The following is a 21489-nucleotide window of genomic DNA, read 5'->3' as shown; positions in this document are numbered from 1 at the left end:
ATGACAACAAGCTCAGTCCGATGATGCTGTGACACACCGCCCCAGACATGACGGATCCTTCACCTCCAAATCAATCCCGCTCCAGAGTACAGGCCTCGGTGTAACGCTCATTCCTTCGACGATAAATGCGAATCCGACCATCACCCCTGGTGAGACAAAACCACGACTCGTCAGTGAAGAGCACTTTTTGCCAGTCCTGTCTGGTCCGGCGACGGTGAGTTTGTGCCCATAGGCGACGTTGTTGCAGGTGATGTCTGGTGAGGACCTGCCTTACTACAGGCCTACAAGCCCTCAGTCCAGCCTCTTTCAGCTTATTGCGGACCGTGTGAGCACTGATGGAGGGATTGTGCGTTCCTGGGGTAACTCGGGCAGTTGTTGCCATCCTGTACCTGTCCCGCAGGTGTGATGTTCGGATGTACCGATCCTGTTCAGGTGTTGTTAAACGTGGTCTGCCACTGCGAGGACGATCAGCTGTCCGTTCTGTCTCCCTGTAGCGCTGTCTTAAGCGTCTCACAGTACAGACATTGCAATTTATTGCCTTGGCCACATCTGCAGTCCTCATGCCTCCTTGCAGCATGCCTAAGGCACGTTCACGCAGATGAGCAGGGACCCTGGGTATCTTTCGGTGTTTTTCTAGGGTCAGTATAAGGGCCTCTTTAGTTGTCCTAAGCTTTCATAACTGTGACCTTAATTGCCTACCATCTGTTAGTGCCTTAAAGACCGTTCCACAGGTGCATGTTCATGAATTGTTTATGGTTCATTGAACAAGCATGGGAAACTGTTGAAACCACTTACAATGAAAATCTGAAGTCATTAGAATTTTTACGAATTCTTTGAAAGACAGGGTCTTGAAAAAGGGACGTTTCTTTTTTTGCTGAGTTTATTAAATTACTCTGACCGAGTTTTACAGATTTGACAAATTGCATATTTTCTACTTTATTCAAGTGGTATACACAGTAGCAATATAGTTTCTCATTAAGTTGCTTTATGACTCTAAAACCTAAGAAAAATGAACATATTTGAACCATAGAATGAGTTATCTAAAGCTGCATTTTTGTTGGCATATCAGATTTGAATCTGTTTTTCCTGAAGTCTGAACAGCCAAAAGCCACATGGAATCAGATATTTCACCGTAGGTGGTTTGAAGTCATAAATCTGATTCCTGGGCATGCAACGGTCAAATCTGATTTATTTGCCCTGAAGTGGTTTTTAGACATTTCACATATCTTGTTGCTTGCTAACTACTCTGACTGGTTGACAAGAACATGACGTGGTAGCTAACTAGCTTGTTAATTGTTTACAAACAAATTTGTGAATGTACTACAACGCTAAACAGCTGCCTAGCTAGCTAGTTGACTGCTGTGGCTAGCCAAAAAGGATTCGTTTTGAAAGTTGGCTTGTCTTATCCTTTGAGGCTTCTACTAAGCTAACATATGTAATTGTTTTAAGATGGTCATACTATGGATCATAAAAATATTTGATAAAATATTGAATTTAGCTTTTACTACTATAGCTCATAGAATTGAATAACACATTCATAAATGGCAAACTACCTCCATACTTCCATTTCATTTGCATGGGTTACCTTGTCTTGTTGCAATACCTGTAATCAGGAGATGGTATAGCTGACCCTGCTCATTTCTGATTTATTTGGAATTTTTTAGGAGTCACAGTTTTGAGAGAAATATTCCGTGGGCTATTGCAAGAAACTACATATATTTTCAACACTTTTGGGGGGAGTTAGACATTTTGATCCTATAGGACTGTGGCATTTCCTGGCACACAGCCTGACAGGGAAATTAATAAAATGACAAAGGTTTTCCATTATAAAATTCACCTATAAAATAAAGTTTCCCTGCCGGACAAGGATTGTCCTTAACTTTCAAGAATCTTTGAACTAACCTGATTAAGCTTATCTACCAGCTTCTTATTAGAATCAGGTGCGCTTGATTAGGATTGGAGGGAAAATTGACCATAAACAGGGTTGGAGAGCCCTGCTTTAGAGAAGTAATTTGGTACGATGATGGTATCTGAGGGCCAGGACCCTGGACAGCACACAAGACCGGTGTTGCTGCTACCCTTCCAGTCATAATCAGCACCGTGGAGAGTGATAGCTCACTGGTACTCAGGCAGTTTTGTTCACTGAGCTTAGCTGTGTTTACACAGGTGGCCAAATTCTGATCTTTTCCCAATTATGGGCAAAATAGCTGATCTGATTGGTCAAAAGATCAGATGCAATGCAATTACTAAACTGTTCATTTTGAATTGATGGGATGGCACATTATCTAAGGTGAGTCCTGAATACTGCAATTAGCGAATGCATTGAGCTGTCACTAATAGCCCAGAGTATAGCTATTTCAAAATTTTGGACAGTTCAGTCCAGTTTTATTTGACCACTATACAGCCTATCATATCACATGGCCCAGTCTTGGAATCCTAGTTCTAAGATTCCGTCAAATATGATTTAATATTTGAATAGATGCTTAATCTAATTATCAAATAAAAATGTGTATTTGTATACAAGCTTGTTTTCGACAACTATGAAATATTGTTTGCGTAGGGGTCCACTGCCAAATTGATCTTGAGTATTATAATTCATAACCATCTTATCCAAAATAAATGAGACTACAAGTAAACACATTCAAACTATGGATAAATAAACGTACCCCTACTAATATCATGCATTTCCTGTCTCAATAGCCAAAAATGGGTAGTGCCTTATTTCCAAGAAACTATAGAAAAATAAAACTTTCATAGAAAAACAGAGGACAGTATTCTTAGTTAATTGTCCAAAAACAACTTGAAAATAATCAACCTGCAAACCTGAAATAAACATATTCCACCATGATATTAACCATCCATGTTTAGGTTATGATGTACCAAACAGAACACACTACTGTATAGAGGACATCTGGCATTTGTATATGGCACACCACCTGGCACACCATCTGGCAAAACAATCTGGTAAAAGACAATAGAAAAACTTGCAACAAGAGATTAAACATATTTGTAAGAGAGTAGAAGTTTTGACAATGGTAATAGCTGACCTGTGTATATGACCCCCTTATCTCAGTGATATTTTGATAAGTAAAATATAATTAACTGGGCCGCAACTGTATGAGAACACGTGTTGAGAGAGGATAGTGAACTTACAGTCCGCAAACAAAGATCTAAGCATCACAGGTAGGTGGCAGTATGCAAACATGTAGTTATATTGCAATAAATAAAGTTTTTTTTTTCTTTCATTATATGTTTATAATCTTCCTACGTTGCTATGATATCTTTGAGAAGATTAGTCCTGGGTTTTGAATACTTGTGTCAGACACTTTTTCTCTCTGTCCTCAGCAGAGTGACCTGAACATATTGTAGTTTGCTGTCCTGCATTATTCTGGGGGTGGCAGGTGTCTCTAAAGCTGTGTGGTGATGGAGTCCTCCTGCTCAGCCCCCCACTCTGAAGAGTCCAGCTCATCACATGGTCCTATCCAGCCCTCATACATGTCCTCACTAGAGCCCAGGAGGACAGCCTGGGAGCTGGAGGCCTTGATGCCAGAAGCACAGCGCAGGGGCGGCTGGGAGAGGCCCGGGGGCAGCTGGGAGAGGCCTGGGGGTGGTAGGGAGTGGCCCGGGGGCGGTAGGGAGAGGCCCGGGGGCGGTAGGGAGAGGCCCGGGGGCGGTAGGGAGAGGCCCGGGGGCGGCAGGGAGTGGCCCGGGGGCCGTAGGAGCAGGCTGTCACTCCCGTTAGCCTGCTGGGGTGAACCCTGGGGTGGGGCCTGGGTAGGGGCTTGGGCCTGGGGTAGCTCTTTCAGGTTCTGGCTACGTGTAACCTGGGGATTGGGGGAGATATGGACGTCCGGCCAGGTTGTGGGCTGATGAAGTAGGCCATCTGAGATGCTGTAGGTGGGCTGGTGCATGCAGGGAGGAGGGGCCCTGTGCTCTGGGACGTGTCCGTTCATGCGGGAGAAGAGCAGACCCAGCTGCCTGATGGAGTCTCTCTTGGACTTGGAGAAGCGCTGCAGCTGGCCACCACTGCGGCTGAACACAGCAAAGGAAGGGGAGGAGGAGGAGAACCGCAGCCCGTTGCACTTTGGTTTGTTGTCCACTGGCCCCTCCACCCCTGACATGGACTTAAAGAGGGCGGAGACACTGAACCCAGAGTCCTTGCTCTTCCTCTCAGCGGTTGACATGCTGAAGGACACCCCCTTGGCCCCTTGGTCCCTGGACTGACCCTGTCCGGCCCCTCCCTCCCCCTCCTTGTTGATCTCATCCTGCTGAGTGGCCTCACTGCTGGATGAATAGGTTCTCCGCGGGGGCTTCCTGTTCCCCAGCAGATCCAACACCTCATAGCGGAAACTGGAGATGTCCTGCTTCAGCTCCTACAGATCAGTTAAGAGGGGGATAGAGAGGATGGACAGATCAGTTAAGAGGGGGATAGAGAGGATGGACAGATCAGTTAAGAGGGGGATAGAGAGGATGGACAGATCAGTTAAGAGGGCGATAGAGAGGATGGACAGATCAGTTAAGAGGGGGATAGAGAGGATGGACAGATCAGTTAAGAGGGGGATAGAGAGGATGGACAGATCAGTTAAGAGGGGGATAGAGAGGATGGACAGATCGGTTAAGAGGGGGATAGAGAGGATGGACAGATCGGTTAAGAGGGGGATAGAGAGGATGGACAGATCGGTTAAGAGGGGGATAGAGAGGATGGACAGATCCACAATGAGGGACAGTTAGACATTGTTCTATGACTATCGTATAGAGGCACATTTTGTGGATGAATATTTAAATACGAGACTTCTGAGAAACCTACCTTAAAATTCTCCTCAGTCAGTCCCTCGTCTGTCTTAGCACTGCGGATCATGGCTGCTACATGCCTCTTTACCAGGTTCCTGATCACCTCCTGCACATAGAGACAGTCACATTACATACCCTACTACTACATTATGTAATGAATGATGAAGTTATGGGCATATTTAACAAACTAGCATCTTTTAAGCTTGTAAGCTATTTTTCTAGACTTGTACCTCCCTAAGGAGGAAATGATCTGAGATGTAGGTAAAGGGGCTCTTCCTTCCTTACATGCATACATTTGCATTTTGGGTTTAACAAGGAAAAACTGTTTAGGCATATTCATGACATATGTATTAGCTTGAGGTGAAAATCTGGATGGGCATAACTTTGCATTCATTTGCATGTTCAGGAGACAAATTACCAATCAAACCGGACTCTTTCTTTTACAGATGGATTATTTTGCGTATAAACAACTCCATTACATTTTTGGTGGAGAGGGATATTTGTGGAGGTGCTTGTACATTTAATCTAACAATCTACACTATGGAAGGGTAAGAAACACGCATAACCCTCAACTCAACACCTGCACAAAGGGCTGCCTCAGAGCACCCCTTTCTCTGATAGGCTCTGCCCTATTGCCCAATCTCATTCATTTGGAGCGGCAGCTGTATTCCTTTTTAAAGTACGTTAATTGGACAGCGCAGGCTCCAGTCAAAGCATTTGAGTCTGGCTTAGTCTGCTTGGTATTAGAAGTCAGCAGGGGAGCCCCAGAAGCACAAGGCCCTGCCGAGGGGAAGGGAAGGAGAGGAGGGCTGCCAAAGGTGGGGCTAATTGCAATTACTGAGGCGAGGACGGAGTGATAAGAAAATTAACATACTGTATGTCTGGGATAAAAAACTAACCTGCCGCCAAGCTCAACAGCACCATGACGATGATACATCCAGTAAACCAAGGACACCTGTCCCCCCTGCTGCATGGTCAACAGTGTTATATATTCTGTCCCCCCTGCTGCATGGTCAACAGTGTTATATATTCTGTCCCCCCTGCTGCATGGTCAACAGTGTAATATATTCTGTCCCCCCTGCTGCATGGTCAACAGTGTAATATATTCTGTCCCCCCTGCTGCATGGTCAACAGTGTAATATATTCTGTCCCCCCTGCTGCATGGTCAACAGTGTAATATATTCTGTCCCCCCTGCTGCATGGTCAACAGTGTAATATATTCTGTCCCCCCTGCTGCATGGTCAACAGTGTAATATATTCTGTCCCCCCTGCTGCATGGTCAACAGTGTAATATATTCTGTCCCCCCTGCTGCATGGTCAACAGTGTAATATATTCTGTCCCCCCTGCTGCATGGTCAACAGTGTAATATATTCTGTCCCCCCGCTGCATGGTCAACAGTGTAATATATTCTGCTGCATGGTCAACAGTGTAATATATAATGTCTCCCACTTTACTACACGGTCAACAGTGTAATATATTCTGTCCCCCCTGCTGCACGGTCAACAGTGTAATATATTCTGTCCCCCCTGCTACACGGTCAACAGTGTAATATATTCTGTCCCCCCTGCTGCATGGTCAACAGTGTAATATATTCTGTCCCCCCTGCTGCACGGTCAACAGTGTAATATATAATGTCTCCCACTCTGCTGCACGGTCAACAGTGTATTATATTCTGTCCCCCCTGCTGCATGGTCAACAGTGTAATATATTCTGTCCCCCCTGCTGCATGCTGCATGGTCAACAGTGTAATATATTCTGTCCCCCCTCCTGCATGGTCAACAGTGTAATATATTCTGTCCCCCCTGCTGCATGGTCAACAGTGTAATATATTCTGTCCCCCCTGCTGCATGGTCAACAGTGTAATATATGTCTCCCACTCTGCTCTACGGTCAACAGTGTAATATATAATGTCTCCCACTCTGCTACACGGTCAACAGTGTAATATATAATGTCCCCCCTGCTGCATGGTCAACAGTGTAATATATTCTGTCCCCCCTGCTGCATGGTCAACAGTGTAATATATTCTGTCCCCCCTGCTGCATGGACAACAGTGTAATATATTCTGTCCCCCCTGCTGCATGGTCAACAGTGTAATATATTCTGTCCCCCCTTGCTGCATAGTCAACAGTGTAATATATAATGTCTCCCACTCTGCTACACGGTCAACAGTGTAATATATAGTGTCTCCCACTCTGCTACACGGTCAACAGTGTAATATATAATGTCTCCCACTCTGCTCTACGGTCAACAGTGTAATATATAATGTCTCCCACTCTGCTACACGGTCAACAGTGTAATATATAATGTCTCCCACTCTGCTACACGGTCAACAGTGTAATATATAATGTCTCCCACTCTGCTCTACGGTCAACAGTGTAATATATAATGTCTCCCACTCTGCTACACGGTCAACAGTGTAATATATAATGTCTCCCACTCTACTACACGGTCAACAGTGTAATATATTCTGTCCCCCCCTGCTGCATGGTCAACAGTGTAATATATTCTGTCCCCCCTTGCTGCATAGTCAACAGTGTAATATATAATGTCTCCCACTCTGCTACACGGTCAACAGTGTAATATATAATGTCTCCCACTCTGCTACACGGTATATTAATGTATATTAATATTAATGTGACAGATCTGGCTCAATAAGAGGTGTGTGTGAGAGATGTGCCATCAGTCTTATTCATGGTTGTTATGATAGCAGACGGGTTACCTGATAGTGCTGGTTCTGAATCAGGTTGTCAGCATGACGCTCCTAAAACCACATGAAAAGCAGAAGAATCAAATGACTTTTGTCGTTATGCAGAATTTCTATTAACAGCACAGATATATCAGTATCACTATACAGGTTTCTCTGCTGCTGCATGTTACAGTTGTACTAGGAGTGACTTAAATACACATGTTCTGAACAGTGCTTAAAGACCTAAGGAATTGATATACATACAGAGCATTAGGAAAGTACTCAGACCCCTTCACTTTTCCACATTTTGTTACATGACAGCCTTATTCTAAAATTGATTAAATAGTGTTTTCCCCCTCATAAATCTACACACAATACCCCATAACGACGAAGCAAAAACAGGTTTTTAGATATTACTGCAAATGTATTAAAAACATTTAAAAACAATATCACATTTACATAAGTATTCAGACCCTTTACTCAGTACTTTGTTGAAGCACCTTTGGCAGTGATTACAGCTTCGACTCCTCTTTGGTATGACTCTACAATCTTGGCACACCTGTATTTGGGGAGTTTCTCCCATTCTTCTTTGCAGCTCCTCTCAAGCTCTGTCAGGTTGGATGTGGAGTGTCGCTGCACAGCTATTTTCAGGTCTCTCCAGAGATGTTCGATCGGGCTCAAGTCCGGGCTCTGGCAGGGCCACTCAAGGACATTCAGAGACTTGTCTCAAAGCCAGTCCTGCGTTGTCTTGGCTATATGCTTAGGGTTGTTGTCCTGTTGGAAGGTGATCCTTCGCCCCAGTCTGAGGTCCTGACCACTCTGGAGCAGGTTTCATCAAGGATCTCTCTGTACTTTGCTCCGTTCATCTTTCCCTCGATCCTGACTAGTCTCCCAGTCCCTGCCACTGAAAAACATCCCCACAGCATGATGTGGCCACCACCATGCTTCACAGTAGGGATGGTGCCAGGTTTCCTCCAGACGTGACACCTGGCATTCAGGCCAAAGAGTTCAATCTTGGTTTCATCAGACCAGAGAATCTTGTTGCTCATGGTCTGAGAGTCTTTAGGTGCCTTTTGGCAAACTACAAGCATGCTGTCATGTTGTCACTCCCTGATCTTTTTCACCTGTCCTTGTTATTGTCTACACCCCCTCCGGGTGTCGCTGATTTTCCCCAGTGTATTTATCCCTGTGTTTCCTGTCTCTCTGTGCCAGTTTGTCTTGTTTGGTTAGTCAAGTCAACCAGCGTGTTTTTCCCATACTCCTTTTGCTATTCTCCTTTTTCTAGTCCTCCGGTTTTGACCCTTGCCTGTTTCTGGACTCTCTACCCGCCTGCCTGACCATTCTGCCTACCTTGACCACGAGCCTGTCTGCCACTCTGTACCTCCTGGACTCTGATCTGGTTTTGACCTTTTTGCCTGTCCACGACCATTCTCTTGCCTACCCCTTTGGATTATTAAACATTGTAAGACTCCAACCATCTCCCTCCTGTGTCTGCATCTGGGTCTCACCTTGTGCCATGATACATGTGCCTTATACTGAGGAGTGGCTTCCATAAAGGCTGATCGGTGAGGTGCTGCAGAGATGGTTATCCTTCTGGAAGGTTCTCCCATCTCCACAGAGGACCTCTGGAGCTCTGTCAGAGTGACCATCGGATTCTTGGTCACGTCCCTGACCAAGGCCCTTCTCCACTAATTGCTCAGTTTGGCTGGGTGGCCAAGTCTAGGAAGAGTCTTAGTGGTTACAAACTTCTTCTATTTAAGAATGATGGAGGCCACTGTGTTCTTGGGGACCTTCAATGCTGCTGCAGACATTTTTTTGGTACCCTTCCCCAGATCTGTGCCTCGACACAATCCTGTCTCAAAGCTCTACAGGCAATTCCTTTGATCTCATGGCTTGGTTTTTGCTCTGACATGCACTTTCAACTATGGGACCTTATATAGACAGGTGTCTGCCTTTCCAAATCATGTCCAATCAATTGAATTTACCACAGGTGGACTCAAATCAAGTTGTAGATACATCTCAAGGATGATCAATGGAAACAGAATGCACCTGAACTAAAACTAAAAACTAATTTCATCCATTTTAGAATAAGCCTGTAACGTAACAAAATGTGGAAAAAGTCAAGGGGTATGAATACTTTCCAAATGCACTGTACATATATATGCATTGCCTTCATAATCAGCAGTAGGAAAGGTATGCATTAATATGGAGTGGGCTCAAATTGCACAATTTATACATTTTAGAGCAATGAAAAAGACATGAGCAATTAGCAGTAAATTAATTAAATGACCACCACAGTTTTACATGTATTTCATGGCTTATTCTAATCTGTCCAGTTACATGCACCCAAACAAGGATCATTTCTGTCTTTTGTTCCGCTATATTTTCTCCTCTTCAACAATACTGCTGATCTAAAGGGTGCATATGCCTTATTATACAATCTTATAACCCTATACATGTGTCTGTTGTGTGGTTGAAGGCAATGTGCCTGTGTTTTAGCAGGAGTGTGGAGTAGAGCAGCAGAACAGTAGACTATGAGAACAGTAGAATGGTAGACTATGAGAACAGTAGAACAGTAGAACGGCAGACTATGAGAACAGTAGAACAGTAGAACGGTAGACTATGAGAACAGTAGAACAGTAGAATGGTAGACTATGTGAACAGTAGAACGGTAGACTATGAGAACAGTAGAACGGTAGAGTATGAGAACAGTAGAACAGTAGAACGGTAGACTATGAGAACAGTAGAACGGTAGACTATGAGAACAGTAGAACGGCAGACTATGAGAAAAGTAGAATGGTAGACTATGAGAACAGTAGAACGGTAGAATGGTAGAGTATGAGAACAGTAGAACAGTAGAACAGTAGAACGGTAGACTATGAGAACAGTAGAACAGTAGATCGGTAGACTATGAGAACAGTAGAACAGTAGAACAGTAGACTATGAGAACAGTAGAACGGCAGACTATGAGAACAGTAGAACGGCAGACTATGAGAACAGTAGAACAGTAGAACAGTAGACTATTAGAACAGTAGAACAGTAGACTATGAGAACAGTAGATCGGTAGACTATGAGAACAGTAGAACAGTAGAACAGTAGATCGGTAGACTATGAGAACAGTAGAGCAGTAGAACAGTAGAGCAGTAGAACAGTAGAACGGTAGACTATGAGAACAGTAGAACAGTAGAACGGCAGACTATGAGAACAGTAGAGCAGTAGAATGGTAGACTATGAGAACAGTAGAACAGTAGACTATGAGAACAGTAGAACAGTAGACTATGAGAACAGTAGAACAGTAGAACGGTAGACTACGAGAACAGTAGAACAGTAGAACGGTAGACCATGAGAACAGTAGAACAGTAGAACAGTAGAACTGTAGACTATGAGAACAGTAGAGCAGTAGAACAGTATAACAGTAGAACATGAGAACAGTAGAACAGTAGAACTGTAGACTATGAGAACAGTAGAGCAGTAGAACAGTAGAACATGAGAACAGTAGAACAGTAGATCGGTAGACTATGAGAACAGTAGAGCAGTAGAACAGTAGAACAGTAGAACGGTAGACTATGAGAACAGTAGAACGGTAGACTATGAGAACAGTAGAACGGTAGACTATGAGAACAGTAGAACGGTAGACTATGAGAACAGTAGAACAGTAGAACGGTAGACTGAGAACAGTAGAACAGTAGAACAGTAGAGCAGTAGAACGGTAGACTATGAGAACAGTAGAACAGTAGATCGGTAGACTATGAGAACAGTAGAACAGTAGAACGGTAGACTATGAGAACAGTAGAATGGTAGACTATGAGAACAGTAGAACGGTAGACTATGAGAACAGTAGAACGGTAGACTATGAGAACAGTAGAACAGGCGATTGCTGCTGGCAGAGGAGAGAAGTTCAGCTGAATGGGAAACGTCCAGGGAATTTGGAGCATGAAGCAGGGTTGCTTGGCAACATGTGCCTGCTCACTTCAGCTGGAAGCTGAACAACCAGGATATACAGCCCCTAGTCAGTAACATCCCAGCTGGGCCAAATACTGATAGCCCCAACACTGTTCTAAAGCTCTTCATGACATATACAGGCAAGGATCCTGTTTGGTTATTATATGGAAATAGAAGAACAGGACAATGATGGCTACTAAACCAATCACATGAAAGAGAGTGAACATGAACATCGTTCTCTGATATGACACAGCGAAAGGAAACTGCCTGGGGAAATGTAGTGAACGTTTGTACACTGTATACTATGTTGACTGTACAGGTTTGTAAATGTTTTACCGTGAACTCCTTTAAGTTCTCGTGTTTCCTCCGGTCGTCAGGGCTGGGCAGGTTCCCTCCACACAGGCGGTTGTACGTCCACACACACAGGTACCACACTGACTTGGGGCTGGGCACGATGTTGAAGGGTGGCGGGAGAGTTCCTCCCTCGTCAAAATAACTCATCCACAGCTTGGTGCGGGCAAACTTCCATTCAATGTCCGCATGGTCCTGTGCAAGGGCATTTAGATATTAAAGGAGGTCGAGTATTCATGAGCAGAATTGAAACTCTTACATCCTATTCAGTCACCGTTATTATCACTGAGGGTGATGACAACCCACTTAATAGCAGGGCTAAAATACTTGTTTCCTCATCCTGTAGTAACATCCTGTCTCCCCTTCCATAGATGTGCCTCAGGCAATGAGCTGTTGTCTGAGTGGAGAGGTGAGGGTTTGGTTGGTTGATTAAAGGATGTGTGTGTGTGTGTGTGTGTGTGTGTGTGTTGTGTACTTAGGTTTTTTCCCACAGCTCCCAGGGAGAGTGATGGGCGGAAGGCCTCTATGTCGTCTTACATAAAGCTCTGGCAGAAAGGTTACATGGAGGAAAATAAAGGATAACAATATGTCTCTGTGTGATGCAGCACCAGAAAAATACAGACTCTCTGAGGTAAAAACTATCACCTTCAATAAAACCTTCATGATCTACAATATATTTTATGACAATTACTCATCTGGTTCTTATTCCTGCAGAGAGTGAGAGACGCTTTGCATAACTTCTGGAGATCAACTGCAAGACATGCATGCTCAGCATGCAGCGATCATTATTTGTTTTTTTTGCAAACCAAAGTCTTTACCCATACGCACCAGCAAGAACTCCACAAAAAAAGATTGCCATCCCACTGGGCGAGGACATCAATTCAATGTCTAGTCCACATTGGTTCAACGTAATTGAATTGAAATGACGTGGAAACAACGCTGATTCAACCAGAGTGTAACCAGTGGGATGTGAGTTCCCATAATAAAGGAGCTAGCAGACAGCTGTGTGTGTGTGTGTGTGTGTGTGTGTGTGTGTGTGACTCACAGCGATGAGCTGATAGGAGTTGTTCATCATGGCGATGAGCATGTTGAGCAGCACCACCAGAGAGATGACGTTGTAGGTGCCGAACATGGTGGCTCCCACAAACTCTGTGAACTCATGACGTGCCTTCACGTTGGTCACGTACAGGTTGAGCAGGCCGAATATCGACCAGAACAGGGACTGCAGCGTCTCAAACAGCCTGGGAAAGAACACCATACAGAGACAGAGAGAGACTTTCTTTCAGTTTTGTGTTTTTCTACAAAACCCTTTATTTGGACTTTGATGAGCCAGAAACGATTACCATAGTCCTGTAAGCTGCAAATGCAGTGTTGCCAACAAAGAGCAAGGATTAGAAAGCGAGACAGCAGAAGCCTTTGAATCCTAAACTGATCTTTTGCATTACGGTAACTCAATGAACCACTAAAACCTCCAAAAACAGATGGAGGCGAGAGATACAAACTGCTCATTCTCCAGAATGACTCAGGGGCTGGAGAAAGAAAATGAGATTTAGTACACTGCCGTATATTTTATTCATTACGGGAGAGGATTGTGTATACTGTAAGTTTCTTTGTGAAACATTGGGACAAATGAAAAGGGCTTTTCTATTGTAATAGGTATTGGAGTATAAGACCCTGTTTTGTACCTGCTACCTTCCTGCTCCTCTTCCCAAACAGTTCTCTCTATTTACATCTCTTCATATTCTCCTCCTCTCTCAATTTATTTCAAGCTCCTTCCTCTACCTTCCTTCCTCTACCCTCCTCCCTCTACCCTCCTTCCTCTACCCTCCTCCCTCTACCCTCCTTACTTTACCCTCCTCCCTCTACCCTCCTTACTTTACCCTCCTCCCTCTACCCTCCTCCCTCTACCTTCCTTCCTCTACCCTCCTCCCTCTACCCTCCTTCCTCTACCCTCCTCCCTCTACCCTCCTTCCTCTACCCTCCTCCCTCTACCCTCCTCCCTCTACCCTCCTCCCTCTACCCTCCTTCCTCTACCCTCCTCCCTCTACCCTCCTTACTTTACCCTGCCTTCTCCTTCTTCACTCCCTTCTTTGTCTCAGAATGTACTGGTCTCGTCCATCTCTCTATACACCCTTCTTTCTGTTTATCCAAACCCCTCCTTTTGTCATTACACAGTATTTGTCTTTCTCCGTTCTCATATCCCCAGGACAAAGGGTCTCAGATGAGATGACTCACGTAGAGAAGGCGTTGTTCTGCTTCTCGCAGCGGATGCCCTTGCAGTTGTTGGGCTCGTCCGAGGCTTTGGTCTCGTAGTAGAAGTACAGCTGGTTGAGCCCGTTAGCGAAGGCCAGCAGCACCAGACAGTAGATGAAGAGGAACTTAAGGATGTCCAGCAGCATGCGTCCCAGGGAGATCTGCAGAGGTCCCAGGTGGGAGTTGGCTGTGAACAGGGAGATGAGGCGCAGGGAGCTGAAGATGTTGGCGATAGCAAACAGGGCCTCGGCGATCAGCGTTGGGTGCCACATCTCCCACTCCTCCCGCGGCCGAGAGCTGTTGTACTGTTGTGGAGACGAGAGAGAGAGGGAGAGAGTACTGTTGTACTGTTATGGAGACAAGAGAGAGAGAGAAAGGGCTGTTGTACTGTTGTGGAGACGAGAGAGAGAGAGCTGTTGTACTGTTGTGGAGACGAGAGAGAGAGAGTGAGAGCTGTTGTACTGTTGTGGAGACGAGAGAGAGAGAGAGAGAAAGAGAGAGAGAGAGAGCTGCTGTATTGTTGTGGAGACAAGAGAGAGAGCTGTTGTACTGTTATGGAGACGAGAGAGAGAGAGAGAGAGAGAGAGAGTACTGTTAGCTACATATCAGAAGGCCACGGTTATGTTGGAATATGTACATTGGCAAGAATAAATAGACAGGAATTTCTTAACCCTCACAATAGCATCAACTCATCTTGAAAAAAATACACGTACCTTGAAGTAAGCAACTAGTTTCAGTGAGATAGTGGCCAAGTAGAGAGAGTTCATGGCAAAGTCCATCAGGTTCCACCAGTCATGGACGTACTCAGTGAAACCGCCGTCCCACATCTCCTTTATCTCAGCCCAGATAAAGCCTTAAGGGCAGACAGGTGTCAGTCAGTAAGACAAGTGACATTGCACACTGCAATTAATGGCACCTGTCACAATAGTTTTACACTGTAAACGTATAGCTAGTCCAAATCAGAAACAGATTAACTGCAGCAAAATTGAGCATTGAATTTCTCATTATCCACCCAATAACAAGATAGAACCTATTAGAGTGGTTTCTAACGATAAAGTTAGCTCTCCCCAGTCACCTTTTCGCCCCCCACCCCACCCCCTGCTCACCCAGCACCCAGGGAAGGATCATCCACTCCACCACGGTTGGCGGTGGGCCCTGGACGTGCAGGTCTGTTCTCACGATGTGCTGGGAGGCCAGGAGGAGGAGGAAAAGGAAAGTCAGGTAGGAGGCTGTGTGGCAGATGAACTTGATGAAGGGCTTCTTGATGAAGAGGCCCAGGGCGCTCCTGGGGGCCAGCAGGTAGACCAGGGAGAAGATGGGGAAGAGCAGGCCGATGGTAAAGCAGGTGACCAGCTTGACCGCCCAGTGGCGTCTGCGCCACCCCGGGAAACCGTCGTACCACAGGGTGGCCAGGAGCTGCTGGCAGTTTGGCTGGGACACAAACTGGAGAGGAAGACAGTGACAGATACAGGAAGAAGATCCATAAGGGCCAGTGTTGTACAGAGTGATAGTATGTCCAACCACCAAGAAATTCAGAAAATCTAATACAATAGAAGCATGGATATCGTACATATCTTTAATATGATTCTGCCACGTAGTGCTTCGGATATAAAGGCGATGTGTACTACGTAAAGTCCCAGGCTCTCGCCAACTTTCCTGCAGTAAAACTAACTTCCCTGTGTTAGTCCCTGGAGCTAACCTCCCACAGATGACCTCTGACCTTGACACAGCACAGAAAAAAAGGGGGCGGAGGTCGGGCTGCCTTCTGAGAATTCATAGGCCAGTGAGTAAACTCCCACTGCCATCCGTTCTATTGGCCAACGTGCAATCATTGGAAAATAAAATGGATAACCTACAATCAAGATTATACTATCAACGGGACAATAAACGGGACAATAAAAACTGCAATATCTTATGTTTCACAGAGCCGTGGCTGAACGACGACACAGATAATATAGAGCTGGAGGGATTTTCCATGTACCAGCAGAACAGAGAAGCTACGTCTGGTAAGACGAGGGGCTGGGGAGTGTGTCTGTTTGTCAATAACAGCTGGTGCGCAATGTCTAATATTAAAGATGTCTCTAGGTATTGCTCGCCTGAGGTAGAGTCCCTTATGATAAGCTGTAGACCACACTATCTAAGACGAGACTTCTCATCTATATTATTCGTAGCCGTCTATTTACCACCACATACCGATGCTGGCACTAAGACCGCACTCAACCAGGTGTATAAGGCCATAAGCAAACAAGAAAATGCTCATCCAGAAGCGGTGCTCCTAGTGGCCGGGGACTTTAATGCAGGCAAACTTAAATCAGTTTTACCAAATTTCTACCAGCATGTCACATGTGCAACCAGAGGAGAAAAACTCTAGACCACCTTCACTCCACACACAGAGATGCATACAAAGCTCTCCCCCGCTCTCAGTTTGCCGAATCTGACCATAATTCAAGCTTCCTGATTCCTGCTTACAAGCAAAAACTAAAGCAGGAAGTACCAGTGACTCGCTCAATATGGAAGTGGTCAGATGACACGGATGCTACGCTATAGGACTGTTTTGCTAGCACAGACTGGAATATGTTCTGGGATTCATCAAATGGCATTGAGGAGTATACCATCTCAGTCATCAGCTTCATCAATAAGTGCATCAATGACGTCTACCCCACAGTGACCGTACATACATATCCCAACCAGAAGCCATGGATTACAGGCAACATCCGCATCAAGCTAAAGGCTAGAGCTGCCGCTTTCAAGGAGCGGAACACTATTCCGGATGCTTATAAGAAATCCCTCTATGCCCTCAGACGAACCATCAAACAAGCAAAGCGTCAATACAGGGTTAAGATTAAATCCTACTACACTTGTTTTGACGCTCGTTGGATGTGGCAGGGCTTGAAAACTATTATGGAGTACAAAGGGAAACCCAGCTGCGAGCTGCCCAGTGATGCGAGCCTACCAGCGAGAGAAATGCCTTTTATGCTTGCTTCGAGGCAAGCAACACTGAAGCATGCATGAGAGCACCAGCTGTTCTGGACGACTGTGTGATAATGCTCTAGGTAGCCGATGTGAGCAAGACCTTTAAACAGGTCAACATTCACAAAGCCACGGGGCCAGACGGATTACCAGGAACTGTACTCAAAGCATGCGCGGATCAACTGGCAAGTGTCTTCAATGACATTTTCAACCTCTCCCTGACCGAGTCTGTAATACCTACATGTTTAAAGCAGACCTCCATAGTCCTTGTCCTCATGTCGGTAGCCATGAAGTGCTTTGAAAGGCTGATCACGGCTCACATCAACAGCATCCTCCCGGATACCCTAGACTCAATCCAATTCACATACCGCTCCAAAAGATCCACAGATGACGCAACTTCAATCGCATTCCACACTGCCCTTTCCCACCTGGACAAAAGAAACACCTATGTGAGAATGCCGTTCATTGACTACAGCTCAGCGTTCAACACCATAGTGCCCACAAAGCTCATCACTAAGCTAAGGACCCTGGGACTAATCACCTCCCTCAGCAACTGGATCCTGGACTACCTGACGGGCCGCCCCCAGGTGGTAAGGGTAGGCACCAACATGTCTAATACGCTGATCCTCAACACTGGGGCCCCTCAGGGGTGTGTGCTTAGTCCCCTCCTGTACTCCCTGTTCAAACATGACTCCAACACCATCATTAAGTTTGCTGACGACACAACAGTAGTAGGCCTGATCACCGACAATGATGAGACTCTATGGAGGAGGTCAGGGACCTGGCAGTGTGGTGCCAGGACAACAACCTCTCCCTCAATGTGAGCAATATAAAAGAGCTGATCGTGGACTACAGGAAAAGGCGTGCCGAACAGGCCCCAATTAGCATAGACGGGGCTGTAGTGGAGCGGGTTGAGAGTTTCAAGTTCCTTGGTGTCCACATCACCAACAAACTATCATGGTCCAAACACACCAAGACAGTCATGAAGAGGGCACAACAAAACCTTTTCCCCCTCAGGAGACTGAAAAGACTTGGCATGGGTCCCCAGATCCTCAAAAGGTTCTACAACTGCACCATCGAGAGCATCTTGACCGGTTGCATCACCGCCTGGTATGCTAACTGCTCGGCATCTGACTGTAAGGCGCTACAGAGAGTAGTGCGTACGGCCCAGAGGAAAGCCAAAACAATTGTCAAAGACTCCAAAGACTCACCCAAGTCATAGACTGTTTTCTCTGCTATCGCACGGCAAGCGGTACCAGAGCGCCATGTCTAGGTCTAAAAGGCTCCTTAACAGCTTCTACCCCCAAGCCATAAGACTGCTGAACAATTAATCAAATGGCCACCTGGACTGTTTACATTGACCCCCCCCCCCTCTTTGTTTTTACACTGCTGCTGCTTGCTATTTATTATCTATGCATGGTCACTTCCCCCCTACCTACATGTACAAATTCCTCATCTAACCTGTACCCCTACACATTGACTCGGTACCGGTACCCCTGTATATAGCCTCGTTATTGTTACTTTACTGTGTTACTTTTTCACATTTTTTACTTTAGTTTATTAGGTAAATATTTTCTTAACTCTTTCTTGAACTGCACTGTTGTTTAAGGGCTTGATAGTAAGCATTTCACGTAAGGTCTACACATGTGTTCGGCGCATGTGACAAATAAAGTTTGATTTGATTTGATTGTGGATGCATAGGGATGAGGGACCAACGACTTTACTAACTGTGGCATGCTGGGTAACCAGTCCCAGCAGAGCAGCTGATTCTATCAAGCCCAAACAGTAGTTCCCCCTCCTCCCTGATGTGTGAATATTTGATGCACATGCTGAATTCGACTAGTTTAACCCTGCTGTCCTCCCACCGCCCCAATGTCTCCCAACTTCTCCCTGACAACCAGGCCCTCAACTCCCTCGTGAATATGCTGTCCTTGTCTGCACACAATCTACATTCATCTCTGACCACCTACCTCTAGAATGATTGCTGTTTTAAATAAGGTAACTTTAACCAACCATAAGATGTCCGAATGCTGACTGAACTGAGAGTGTTGCTGACTGTAGTGGTCTGAGGATGAAGGATGAAAGAGCTGTAGCCTACTTGCTGACGAGGCATGATTATTCTACCTGGCCTTTTCCCCAGTGTGGTTGGTTAGGTTCTCTTAACAGCCCCGCAGAGCTGGAGAAGACTGAGAATTTATTACACTGCAGAGAGAAATACAGTATTCAGCTCACAACAAAGGAGCAGCCAAATGCCAGCATTCCAATCAAGAGGAGTGTGTGCGTGTCTGTATGTGAGTGAGGATGAGTGTGTGCTTTTGTTTGGCCCACACATATGTGAGGGTGTGTTTGTCAGACCTCTCCCGGGGTACAAAAGGGAAGGAAAGACAGCGTGCCAAATGTATTTTATACCAACAAAAAGAAGCAACAGAATGGCAGAATTCTCAGTGGTATAGTAAACTGTGAATAGATCCCTTTAGTTGGCAATGAGAGAACACAAGCCAGCTGATCACCCAAGCTCTCGACTTGCCTGTGTCTCGTTTCATTTAGACTTAAACGCTGTGACTCACTTCTACATGCTATTCCTGTAGATATTTTTTATAAATAGATGGTGAGATGACTACAATTTCTGACACATCTCAAATTGGTCCTGTAATCACTGTTCAATATCAAGACGATTTGAATTAAAGTGCTCGACCATCAAGCTTCCATTGTCTACAACAGATCTCTTCTAGTCACTGCTCTCTTCTCAAATGTCACGTTCATTTCCTCTAGTGTGCTAAATTATTATTAGTCAAGTGTTTTGTCACTGGCAGCAACTGACATTTTGCTGCATAAAGAAATATCCTAGGAAACAACGCATGGAAATTCATCATTGGCACTCTAGTGATTTTATCACAAGCATACAGGAAAATGTGCTTGTTGAAATAGGTAACACTGCCAGCATACTGCCCAGTGAGCACTTCACCTGATACAGTGCCAATCCATTCAACTAAGGACACCCTCACTATACCAGACAGACATCTTCTGCACGGCCCTCTCTCCTCTCCCTCTCACCTCTTTCTGATGGTACTTGATGGCCAGTTTGAGCTTGGCCAGGTCGCGGCAGTCCTTTGGATCCAGCTCCTCACTGAGGTAGTCACGGTGGTTGAGGATGGTCTCCAGCTCTCTGGAGCTCCTGGCCTGGTCCAGCAGGTCCTTGGCAAACAGCTTACACTGCTGGGACAGCTCCTCGTATTCCTGACGGAACTCATTCTCCACCTGGAAGAGTCATACACTAGTTAAAAACACTTTATAAACCCTTCATAAACCCTTAACTCTACTGGGACAGCTCCTGGTAATCCAGACAGAACTCGTTCCCCACCTTGCTCAGCTCTTTCAGCTCCCAGCCCAGGCGGAAGGCGGTCAGGATGGGGTCTTCGCTGGACAGGGCAATGAGGGACGGGCTGGCTAGGGTCTTGTAGACATTGAGGCGAGAGCGGGAGTGGCGCAGGCTGTCCACCTCGGAGCTGGACACGCACGCCACGCAGTCACAGCGGATCTGGTGGGGCCGGGGGATGGTGACTTTGCGCTGGACCAGCAGCTTGATGATCTCGTAGTTGTTGGTGTGAGCTGCCAGCATGATGGGTGTGATGTCAGGGGTAAACTCTGAGAACTGGGTATCCATCATCAGGTTGGGCACCTGGAGAAGAGAACAGGGGGTTGGGGTGGAGAGGGATTAATGAATGCGCCCAGGTAAGAGCCTAACCTGTATAACTTACATAACATGTATATAACCAGGAGAACATATACATAACATGTATATAACCAGGAGAACTATACATAACATGTATATAACCAGGAGAACATATACATAACATGTATATAACCAGGAGAACATATACATAACATGTATATAACCAGGAGAACTATACATAACATGTATATAACCAGGAGAACATATACATAACATGTATATAACCAGGAGAACATATACATAACATGTATATAACCAGGAGAACTATACATAACATGTATATAACCAGGAGAACATATACATAACATGTATATAACCAGGAGAACATATACATAACATGTATATAACCAGGAGAACATATACATAACATGTATATAACCAGGAGAACTATACATAACATGTATATAACCAGGAGAACATATACATAACTTCTTACATCTACACGTTCCGCTAGCGGAACGTCTGCTCCAATATCCAATGATGGGCGGGGCGCGAAATTCAAACTCCTCTAAATCCGAAAACTTACACTTTTCAAACATATGACTATGTTACAGCTATTTAAAGACAAGACTCTCCTTTATCTAACCAAACTGTCCGATTTCAAAAAGGCTTTACAGCGAAAGCAAAACATTAGATTATGTCAGCAGAGTACCCAGCCAGGAATAATCACACAGCCATTTTTCAAGCTAGCATATCATGTCACATAAACCCAAACCATATCTAAATGCAGCACTAACCTTTGATGATCTTCATCAGATGACA

General features: G+C 45.2%; 1 protein-coding gene across 1 annotated transcript in view; it reads right to left on the bottom strand.

The window, feature by feature from the left end:
* Positions 1-866: 866 nt before the first annotated feature.
* Positions 867-21489, bottom strand: part of LOC115204490 (short transient receptor potential channel 5) — a 36553-nt gene continuing 15930 nt past the window's right edge. The window contains exons 3-12 of the mRNA XM_029770111.1: positions 20356-20673; positions 20049-20252; positions 15131-15467; positions 14738-14877; positions 14007-14329; positions 12817-13012; positions 11757-11966; positions 7512-7553; positions 4808-4897; positions 867-4373 (exon numbers count right to left, since the gene is read on the bottom strand). Coding sequence (XP_029625971.1) covers positions 3408-4373; positions 4808-4897; positions 7512-7553; positions 11757-11966; positions 12817-13012; positions 14007-14329; positions 14738-14877; positions 15131-15467; positions 20049-20252; positions 20356-20673 — 2826 coding nt within the window. The 3' untranslated portion in view covers positions 867-3407. The remainder of the gene's footprint in view (positions 4374-4807; positions 4898-7511; positions 7554-11756; positions 11967-12816; positions 13013-14006; positions 14330-14737; positions 14878-15130; positions 15468-20048; positions 20253-20355; positions 20674-21489) is intronic.

The sequence above is a fragment of the Salmo trutta genome, chromosome 12 (genome assembly GCF_901001165.1).
Source record: "Salmo trutta chromosome 12, fSalTru1.1, whole genome shotgun sequence".
NCBI classification, from domain to species: Eukaryota; Metazoa; Chordata; class Actinopteri; order Salmoniformes; family Salmonidae; genus Salmo; species Salmo trutta.
This window is presented reverse-complemented; position numbering and strand designations above follow the sequence as displayed.